The following is an 11436-nucleotide window of genomic DNA, read 5'->3' on the forward strand; positions in this document are numbered from 1 at the left end:
TTTTATAGAATTTTGGTTCTCTATGCCTATGCTAACTTTTGGGTGCTTTGCTTCTTCAGATGACACAAGCAAATCCGTTATCCATGTTGCAGAAAGAACAGGGAAACCTCCCGTTTCTCAAATTTTCACAGTTGTCTGTGATGATCTTGCTATATGAAGGCTTCTCGAGCAAGAGATGCTAGATTTTCCTGTTTAGATATGCTCTTTTGGCTTATTATTGATGTTTCAAATGGAAAATATATATAAGAAATTCATATAATCAATTACACGATGTGTTATTTTCTAATTTTGCGAAGATAAACACATTGATTATTCATTTAAATTTTTTTTTTGATAGAAGTTATTTAAAATAGTATTATTTTTTTTTTTCACTCAAGTGATCTTCATAATAGAGATTTTAAATTTTTTTTATTATATATGTAAAAATGTTATTGAGAGAATTTTAATTATTTTTATTCATAGTTAAGTAAATATTTGATGTGAATAAAATTGTAAAAATCTTTAATGTCAGATGAAAAACAAAGAAACAAAAAGAAAATTAAATTTAAAAACACAAAAAAAGAAAAAGAAATAATAAACAGGAAAACATATCATCCGTCTCCAGTTGCATGGGGTTGGACACTTGGGGTTTTGTTCCTCTTTGGGTGACTTCAGGGTTCAGGCTACTGGAAAACCCCCATTTCATAGCCTCATTTTTTTCCTTTTTCCTTCTTCTTCGTCGTCTTCACCGCTTCGGAGATCTCTTCATTTTTCGAATGGCAATGTGGGCCTCAAGATCAAGAAGCATTAGTCATTCTCTCAATTCAAAGATCCACTTCTTGGAGTTCTTCAAGCAAAGACAGTTCAGTTCTCCCTCGCGTTCCAGTGCCTTGCCCAAAACCTCAATCAGTGAAAACTGCGGAAACCCATTGCCGGTCTTGGAAAAGATAGGGGCCCTTTACGCCGTTCGACGTTTCGAGTCCACAAATGCTGCAGAACAAGCTTCAGAAGTCAGGAATAAGGTACTTTCTAGCTTCTATTCTTAGCTCTTCTCGTCTCTTTCTTGTTAATAGTATCTCAAGCTTGATGAACCGAAGGGATATTCCAGTCGGTAAAACTTGCTAAATTTACTGGAAGACAACGGGATAAGGGGCTATATATACATGCCTCCGCAATTTCTGCGGATTTCACAATCTTCTATTGCAATTGAGGCAATTGATCTGACGTTAGTATCTATTTTGGTTTTCTAGTAATATCTATGTTGTTGTGCTAAGCATTTAGGTGGATTTGACTATTGATTTTGTCTGACAGCATTTGGGTCATATATATATATATATGTATTTGAGGTTTGAACATCCAATATGGCCGCCTGTCGGGGCGTCGGTCCTCCCTTCCACTCAAAATCTTTTTTTTTTTTTTTTAATTGTAAGGATTAGGAGCACACAGATCTCTCAAATTCTCAGCCAAACACACAGCACTCCCTTACCCGGACTCAATACCAATGCACAGAAATAAAACCAGAATGAAAACATTAATGAAATAGGAAAGAAACAACCAAACCAATCAAGAGGACAGACGCGAATTATCCTGGTTCAGATTGCTTGCATGCAACCCTACATCCAACCTCTTCGATCCAAGAGCAATCCACTAGAAATCTTGATAAATCAGTATACAAGAGTCCCTCTCTCTCACGAGTACAATTCCCAACAGAGATTACAAAGTACTAACTGATCCAGACTTTCCTCTCAATTTCATTGCACTTGTATATAATTAGAATGATGTCTCCAGCGACAGCCCCAGCCCTATATTTATAGATATTTGGGGCGGATATACATAAGGGAATATAAAAGACATGACAATACCTAATATACCCCTATATTCAAGTTACCATTAGAATAAAAGCTAACTAACTAAACCATCGCTTGAGATTGATTAGGGCTCTATTGATTTCTTCTAGATCTTCTATACTCGATCCAAAACATAACATAAATTGCATGTCCTAATGACGAGTTACAAAAGTGTTGCAGAAAATATGACCATAGATAGAAATGATTAGTGTTGAAGAAAATATGATCATGAATAGAAATAATTAGTGAACTTCAATTCATGTAACCAAGCTCACCTAGTGGTATCTTTGTGCGTGAGCACGCCTGCACATGTTAAGGTGGCAATATGAAAAACCTTATTTAACTTTTGATTTTACTTCTTTTTCAAATCAATAAAGCATCACTTGTCTATCAGGCAAACCAAGTGCATGGTAATATTTATCTTAACTTTGCTTCTGGACAAATTTCAATGATTGAAACTTACTCAAATGTCACCAAGATCAATCTAGTATAATGTGCAGCAACTATAGAGTTGCTCTATGTTCTGATTGATTGCAAGCACTCAAGCTGCAAGCTGGTCCCTGAGCTACTTGGCTTCTCTGTTTCTGGGTACTGAGGATTAAATACTTAATTTTCACCAGTTTGTATCATGTCCCTATGTGATAATTGAATGATCAAGTTGGGCCTTTCACAATTCATGAGTTGTAGTGTATTTATTTATTATTATATATTTTGGGTAGGAGGAATTAACTCTATATATAACTCAGTCGAAGCTATATGACATCTGAGAGTGGCGTCAAATTGTGCAATTTCTAATGGAAAATTGTTTCTCCTATTGGAGTTGAGCATCATTTTGCAATTCCAAATGGCATGAAATTATCTCTCCTATATTTTCTTCGAAGCATTCTGATTAGTCTCAATTTGCAGGAAAAACTCTTTCTGGATGGAAGGATGGAGTTCACTTCTAAGTTGAAATTTATTTCCGAGTTCCCTGCAGAGAAGGTACATTGTTACCGTGTCCTTGATAACAATGGCTGTCCGCTTACAAGCATGACAATCCCGCAGGTACTCATTATCCATCTGCTTCAATTACACCATCAGGAATCCATTATAATAATTCTGTTTTTTCTTTATTATTTTCTATCCATGCCTGATTAAGTTATAAATGCCATATCAATTCCTTATCATTGTGAAGGCTTGAAAGCAGATGAATTCTTTTCCTTTTATGCTAGAGGCTTGAATCTCACAGCTCAAGTATTCTTTAGGTTTTGACTATATTCCATGGCAAGTAATCCATGAATATTTTGGCAATCATATTTTTTAGGTGGCCAAGGACATTGCAGTGAAGATGTACAGAGATATGGTCACCCTTCAATTAATGGACATGGTTTTTTATGAAGCACAGAGGCAAGGAAGAATTTCATTTTATGCTACCACAACTGCAGAAGAGGCTATCAACATTGCATCAGCAGCTGCACTTACCACAGATGACGTTGTCTTGCCACAGGTACGTGCTTAGGCAGCTTAAGTTATGCCATGTAGTACCTCAGATATGATTCTTTATGGTCAAAACACGTGCAATGTAATGGCCAACTTTAAGATTGTCGAAACATGAGCAATACAATGACTTACTTTAAGATTGATGTCATTTTATCCTTCATATCATGTTAATGTCTTGATAATTAAAGCCAAATAAGTATCTATTTCTGCATCCTCTAACCGTTCTTTCAAATTTCCTTGTTGGTCTTTCTACTCATTTTAACTGATTCAATCCATCAATAGGTTTATCTTATGACCAGCAAATTATTTTTACAGTGCAATTTTCTTCTACATATCACATATATATACATTCCTAAACTTTCTTCGTACCAGCCCTATATTAGAACTGCAAACAACGAAATAAATATGGAGAAACAGAACATCAATTTATCTACCTTTTGTAGATTTTATAGGGTCCTTCTCAGAGACTGAATGATTCATGTGCGTGTGTATCTGGAACCAGGGAAAGAGCAGAGCTTCTATAGTGCTTCATACTTTTACCTGTGATGGAAATACACAACGGATCCAAACAACAATCAGAGTATTCTTGTATCTGCAGCAAAGAGCACACATTTCTCTGCTGCTACTACTAGCTAGCTAGGGCATTTTTAATTACTAGAGCTCCTATCATCCCAGCCATCTCATTTGAACTATTGTCCAAGAATAATGTTTTTTAGTTATTTGAAGGTCGCAGATGAGGAAAATCAGTAGAATTGCTATTTCAATAAATATCTTTGTTCAAGCTATTTCACATGTCTCTTTGAAAACCCATGAACTCGGGCCCCAAAATTTCAGTTTTTATCCGTTTGAATCTGTCCTATTAGCTTACATCTATGATCATGTAATGAAGAATATGACAAACAGACACCTTTTTCGTTATGCAGTACCGGGAGCCCGGAGTTCTACTATCGCGTGGTTTCACTCTGCAAGATTTTGCCAACCAGTGCTTTGGGAACAAGGCTGATTACGGAAAAGGACGACAGATGCCAGTCCATTATGGCTCTAGCAAATACAACTACTTTACTGTGCAGCAACAATCGCGTAAGATGTGGATCTAGCTTCTGTGCTAATATACATATTGGCAATTTTTGTAATTGTACATAATCATTCAATGATGAATAATGGGGGTCTTTGTTGCTTTCCATGATTATTAGTACACAAATTCCTCAGGCTGTGGGTGTTGCGTATTCTCTTAAAATGGATAAGAAAACTGCATGTGCCGTCACTTACTTTGGAGATGGTGGCACCAGTGAGGTAAATGTTCCTGCCTGCTGCTGGTTGTAAGAGTTTCTGAAGTACCTTTCTTGGTTTCACAAGCTAAAACAATTGCAGCTTTAAAAACAAATAAGGATTCTCCAGAAATCTAACCAAGCGATACCCAGTTTCCCTTTCTTTTCTCCTTAAACCAAGGATTTTCATGTCTTTTTTTCCCTAATTTCTAGCCAAATGTCAGGGGGACTTCCATGCTGGTTTAAACTTCGCAGCAGTTGTGGATGCTCCTTTGATCTTTATATGCCGCAACAATGGGTGGGCAATCAGTACACCTGCATCGCAGCAATTTCGAAGTACTTTCCATCAACAGATTACTTCCATATTTTGCAACCATCCGTTCATTTTGTAGACTGGTCACACCTGTATCCATATCTAAATTTCATTCGGTTCCTTTCCAGTTTACATGGAAGATAAACCATTCGCCCAAAGAACCTTTTAGCAATGTATTTTTAATCTTCATATGCAAGTCTAAGCAAATCTGCCTGCAGGTCTAAACTCGCAGGCACCTTGCTTCATACAGCCATTTATAAACTAGCACTTGATAAGTCAGACTGGAAACGGATGCTAATGTTACCAATATCCTCAGTACTTATTAATTTGCTTTTCTAGATTATTAAACTCAATTAAGTTTCATTCCTTCTGCTTTTGTTCTCAAATTGTTAGGTGATGGTGTTGCTGTCAAGGGTCAAGCTTATGGAATCCGAAGTCTTAAGGTGGATGGAAATGATGCTCTGGCTGTTTATGGTGCAGTTCGTGCAGCACGTGAAATGGCAATTAGTGAACAAAGACCCATATTAATTGAGGTACAACCGGATTTCCTGAGGTAGTTCTTGTCAGGCTTCATTGAACTCTTATATCATATCTTTTACAGTTGGAGTTCCTGTCACAGTTTTCTAAAACTGGCTTGTGACCCATAGAATCAACCCAACTTGCCACGGCCCATCCATGGGTTGGGTTAGCCAGGCCCAGTCTCATGTAGGTACAGCCTGAGCCATGTGAAATGGCAACTACTGAAAAGGCCCGTATCAATCAATGTGCAACAGTACTTCGTATGGCAGTACTTGCCAGGCCTCATTGACCACTTAATATCACATTTTTTACGGTTCATGTAGTTCCTCATAGTTAGGGGTATACAAATGGCTTGTGATCCATATCACTGTTTTTATGCCTAATCATAGTTTGCCTATGTGGTGCTGAGGGATACATAATTGCCGCCGGACAATCTTCAAGACTACAACTCAAATAGAAACATGAAATTTTGCTCTCTCCAGTTTGAATATAGACCGTAAGACTAATATATCTGAGGTGTCTTGAACCATTATATTTGTTGCATTGCTATACCATGAACTTATAAGTTCTATAATTCTTTGTGCAATATTGATCGACACTGTCAGGCCATGACATATCGAGTAGGACACCACTCTACATCTGATGATTCCACCAAGTATAGACCTGTTGATGAAATTGAATACTGGAGAGAGGTGCAGAACCCTTTAAGCCGGTTTAGAAAATGGATGGAACGCAATGGGTGGTGGAGCAGGAAAGATGAAGCAGAGCTTCAGAGCAAAGTGAAGGAAGAGGTGATAGTTAACTAAAGAAAGTATTTCGAGACTACAGTTCTTATACACCTCTTCTTTTGGGTTGTTTTCACTTCAAATTATGATTTTGCTTCAGGTGTTTCATGCAATCCAAGTTGCAGAGAGAACAGAAAAAGCTCCACTCGCGGACCTGTTCACTGATGTCTATGACCATCTGCCATCAAACCTTCGAGAGCAAGAGATGTTGCTTAGAGAAACCATCAAGAGACATCCACAGGACTATCCTTCTGATGTTCCTATTTGACTAGATAAGCTATTTAGGCAAGTGGGTACTTGATATCTGAACTACAAAGATCAAAATACTAAAATCATTCACCATTGTGAGAAGCTGAGTAAGGCCACTAGGTGGGGTCTCAGAGTTTTTATTTTTATTTTTTTCTTTTTTAATTGAAAAAGAAAAGACTATGAGACGTCTAATAATAGTAAGATTATTCCTTTGTAAGCAGAAAGTTATGAATTTAAATTCTAGAAACCTCTTTGCAAAAAGGTAAGATTATGTACAAACATGGTGCTTCTCAAACCTTAGCAAAGTGGGGACACCTTTTTCTAAGGGATCAACTAAAACGGTTTTCTGGTTTTTAATATTTTGAGTTAACTATTTCCATTTGGCACGCAGGTATCAATCTGACTGGGGGCGCCCACAAGAGAAGGGTTGTAGTGTAGTAGCAAGGGTAATCAAGAACAGGGATTATTCTGAATCCTTTCTATGTATTCCTGATTGAATTATGTCTTGCAGTTGTACAAGCCAGAGTACAGTGAATTGGATTCTCCTGTCATTGGAGATGGGCATAATTCTTTACCAGCCATTATTAGTTTAATATCTCAGGTATGATTGATACTTTTGATTGCAACAGTTGTGAGATTTGATGTAAATCCTGAGCTTATTTAATAATTGACCTTTAATGAATTATGTATAAATTTTGAAAAATATGGTTTCTAAGTAACGGTAGGGTCATTCATTCTTTTATGATTGGAATGTTAAAAAGTTTTACTTATGAAAATAATCTCCTTACAAAAGTAACATATTAAAATACTATGTGATCCATGCGACAACATTAAGTCATCACAGGTGGAAAAAGATGAAATTGTCTAGATCACGGGTTAGGCTCATAAGCCATTTTTTTCAATTTAGTCTGGATTCTGTCTCATGGACAGTGACAGGATAGAATATGCGAGGATTTGACAAGAAGAGATTGATGGGGGTGATTGAGACGCACACAAACACCCCCACTCAATCCAAACCATAACAATCAACCACAAACCATGCCATTTGATAACTCCTCTAATTTATCTTTCTTACTAAAATTGACAAGCTACTACTACTAGGCATTATTATAAGGGGATTGGCGTTCGGAATTCAGTGGGTTTATTTCATTCAATTCATATCCCTCACCTCACATCCCATCACCCAATTTAATTCCTCCCAAACAATTAAAATATTTGAGATAAATAAATACCCATTTGGCAGGCAGGCAGGCAGTATCTTACAATTTTATTTTAATTTTTTGTTTTATTTTCATAAGATTGATTTAAACATGAGGAGGTTTGTGGATACTGTAGTCTGTAGTGTAGAATAGATAACGTGGCAAACAGAAACCGCAGCTTGCACGCCGTTCTGCCGTACAAGCAATGCTAATCTTCTCCGTTGCGTCAACCCCTTTTGTCTCTTCTCTTTCTTCGCCGCTCGTGACATCAAAAAGCAGATTCCCCCCACCCCCCCGGGTTCAGAATCTCTCCCTCTCTCTCTAGTCTACCGATTCCATTCCATCTCTCTGTTACGAATCACGCCCCACTGATTGATTCAAAGGTCTCTCTCTCTCTCTCTCTCTCACTCTATATATATATAAATATATATCTATATAGCCGCATGAATTTGTATTTGGTGCAAAATTCCTTCCCTTTCGCGGCAAAATCTAAATTTTCACGAACTGTTTGTTTTCGATTTGCACTGGTGATGAATCATGAAATGCACTGAACTCTACGTTCAAATTGCCATACCACAGCTAAATACGCGGGTGGGTTTATATATATATATATATATATAAGCGGCCTTTCTTGGGGTTTGGTGTTGTTGATTTAAGTCGTGTGTGATTCTGGAGGATTGGTAGTTTGGTACGGTCACTCTCTCGATTTGTGTGTATTTATATAAGTGTGCATATACGTGCAAATGTTTTTTTATATGGATTTTTTTAGGGTTTTGAGTGATGACTGTGCTGTGTAGCTCTGGAGAATTCGTATGTTGTTGACAGATGGATGGCCTTTTGGTTTCCTCTGCTGTCGTTTTACCATTTACCTAATTTCGAGGCCTCGGGAAACTGCTAGTTCTTATCCGTTATCTCTCTCCCTAACTTTGGTGGCGACAGGGACGAGGTAGAGAGCCTCCAGGAGGGATTAACATGGTTGGCCGAGAGGAGTTGAGGATGACTCACGACCTGGAACTGTGCTTTGAGAAACTGATGGCGGGCGGCTACCGCGGCGGCGGAGTGATCACCGAGCGGAAGAACGCTCCGGCGGAGCTCTTGTTGCGGATTCTCTCACTTGTAGATGACCGCACGGTGATCGTTGCTTCGGGGGTGTGCCGTGGGTGGAGAGATGCCATTTGTTGGGGGCTCACCCAGCTTTCTCTCTGTTGGTATATCATCTTTCTTGCCCTCTTTGTATTTGTTGAATGTAAAGTCCGTACAGTAGCTTGCTTCTAATCAGTTTCAGATCATGTTTTCACGTGTTTGTTGCTTTATTAAATTTTTGCTAGTGCTTTATTCCTTGATTTACGGGTTTGTTCCGAGTATCTTAAATCAGCAGGAGCAGCCTCTTTTTTGGGGGTGTTAATGGTAAACTGTGTTCTTTTCTCTGCTGCCATATGTCACTGGTTATTGTCCTCGTTAGCAGGCATTTAGGATCAATCTCTTGTGCGTGTGTGTGTGTGTATGAATGAGAATGGTCGTGTAGCATGATACTCAAAATTTCTTTTTAATGATGTAGAAACTTGAAGGACTGTTAACTTCAGTTCTTTTTTTATTCATAGGACTCGAAGTGTTTGCTAACACTACTATTTCTTCAAGATTCTTCTTTGTTAGAATGTCTGCAAGTGGGACGTGTATATTGCTGATTAGCATCACCTTGGACTGGATGAAACTATCTATTTATACGTCTCCACTGTCTGCAACATTAGAGAATGAGCAATATACGACACAGATTGGTATTTAGACTCAGGGCTTGGAGCATTGGAGATAAATTGGTTGTCAGAACTTGAAGAAGGCATAAGATATGAGTTCTGACGGATACGTTTGTTTTCTCAAAAAAAGACAATCTTTGTATGGTCTAAAGAGTTAGTTAAGATATTTTGTTTATTGAAAAGGTTCAAAGTTTCAATCATTTGATGCCGAGCCTAAATACGCAATGTCAGCTTATCCAAGAAACATGATGCATTAATGAAGCACGAAGTAGATATGGGCTAACTTGCTTTTATAATGAAAGCAGATAAATCTTGCATAAGATAGTTAATTGTTGTATGAAGTTGCACTTTTTTATTGGCCTGTCTCATGCATACCATGTTAGATCGGGAGGTGCTATGGCACACACCAAGAGGGGGGTGAATTGGCTATTTTAAAAATCTTGATAGGACTTGAAATCTTTTTGACCCAATTGAGGTTTTAGTGATTTAAAACATTAAACATATGAAATAACAAATATAAAGCTCAATGAATGTAAAAGCAGGAAGGATAAATGACACAAAGAATTTATAGTGGTTCGGCTTAAACCAAGCCTAATCCACTACCTTAGCTCCCACTAAGGATTTTAAACCAATTCACTAAAACCTCCTACTTACACAAGTAGGCCTTTTAGCTACACAAGCTAGGAAATACAACCTCCTACTTAAACCAAGTAGGTCCTCTAGCTACACAAGCTAGGAAATACAACAAGTATAACAAAGAGAGGATCTAAGAGATAAATCTCTTAGTTACAATGTCTCTAAAAAATGATACAAGGCTTGAAGTAAATAAATACAAGTGAAGATCAAAGCCTTGAAGAGAGAAAATACAATAGTGAAGGCGCAAATATTATAAGTTCGAGTAAAAATAATTTGAACTCTTTAGATCAACTCGTTCCCATCCATTAGTCTTCTCTTGATCTTCCATGACTTGTATTTATAGGCTTCCCAAAAGATTGAAAAGAAATGTAGCTGTTTGTGACCGTTGGGATTGAAAAACTAGCCGTTGGAAGCTTTCTGCAAAACACATAGTCGACAGAAGAAAATGCATAGTTGACTATTTTTACAAATAAAACAAAATATAGTCGACAGACAAAAACGCATAGTCGACTATCTTATAACACAAAAATCCCATAGTCGACAGATACATATGCATAGTCGACTATTGCAAAAATGTGAAGAAAATTTTGAATTCTAAGAACAAAAATAGTCGACAGATGAAACGCCATAGTCGACTATCCTAATATGATAGTCGACAGATTCAAAAATAGTTGACAGATGCCATAAATAGTCAACAGATCAAAAACAACATAGTCGACTATCCTTTTGCATAGTCGACTATCTTTAACAGCATAGTCGACTATTCTAAAGCATAGTCAACAGAATGAAACATATAGTCGACTATCTTTTTGAAAACATTGAAAACTTAATAAATTCTCATTTAGATTCTTTTGAAAGCAAGTTGAGATTATCAAAACTATATTTTGAAACAAACCACACTCAACCATACTCAACATATCTCCTATATAAATTTTCATAACTTTGCTTCAAGGAGATTTAAAGATTGTTTTTCACATTCATATAAATTGATTAAAAACAAACTTATCCATAAATATATACTCATAAAGATTTAGAGATTGATTTACATATAGTCATTATCAAAACCATTTTATAACCAAAAGTAAAATATCATACCATCCTCTTCTATACTGTTATTTGTTCCAAACAGAGCTACTACTTTGCTTCTTCCAAAGAGTTGACGAGGATTGATGTCACAACTAAATCCTCTATAGCAAGCTATATTGCTGAATCCATTGTTGGAGCAATGACCATTAGAGCTTTTGGGGAAGAAGATCGATTCTTTACAGAGTGCTTGCACCTTATCGATGCAAATTCAAGTCCATTCTTCCATAGTTTTTCAGCAAACCAGTGGTTGATTCTTCGGTTGGAGATAATGTGTGCATTTATTCTATCGACCTCAGCACTTTCCGTGACTTTCTTTGAGTTTGGA

The 11436-nt window shown here is 37.2% G+C and overlaps 1 protein-coding gene across 3 annotated transcripts in view; it reads left to right on the forward strand.

Moving 5' to 3' along the window:
* Positions 1-755: 755 nt before the first annotated feature.
* LOC127807091 (2-oxoisovalerate dehydrogenase subunit alpha 2, mitochondrial-like) overlaps positions 756-11436 on the forward strand; it is a 65333-nt gene continuing 54652 nt past the window's right edge. The window contains exons 1-9 of one of the 3 annotated variants that reach the window (XM_052344708.1): positions 756-1001; positions 2733-2870; positions 3130-3312; positions 4229-4370; positions 4483-4598; positions 4798-4909; positions 5280-5419; positions 6011-6196; positions 6291-6460. In XM_052344708.1, the coding sequence (XP_052200668.1) occupies positions 756-1001; positions 2733-2870; positions 3130-3312; positions 4229-4370; positions 4483-4598; positions 4798-4909; positions 5280-5419; positions 6011-6196; positions 6291-6458 (1431 nt within the window). In that variant the 3' untranslated portion in view covers positions 6459-6460. Of the gene's footprint in view, positions 1002-2732; positions 2871-3129; positions 3313-4228; positions 4386-4482; positions 4599-4797; positions 4910-5279; positions 5420-6010; positions 6197-6290; positions 6476-6830; positions 6975-11436 lie in introns of those variants that run through there. The other 2 variants (XM_052344706.1, XM_052344707.1) reach the window with 2 other exon arrangements.

Source organism: Diospyros lotus, chromosome 8, assembly GCF_014633365.1.
Source record: "Diospyros lotus cultivar Yz01 chromosome 8, ASM1463336v1, whole genome shotgun sequence".
NCBI lineage: Eukaryota > Viridiplantae > Streptophyta > Magnoliopsida > Ericales > Ebenaceae > Diospyros > Diospyros lotus.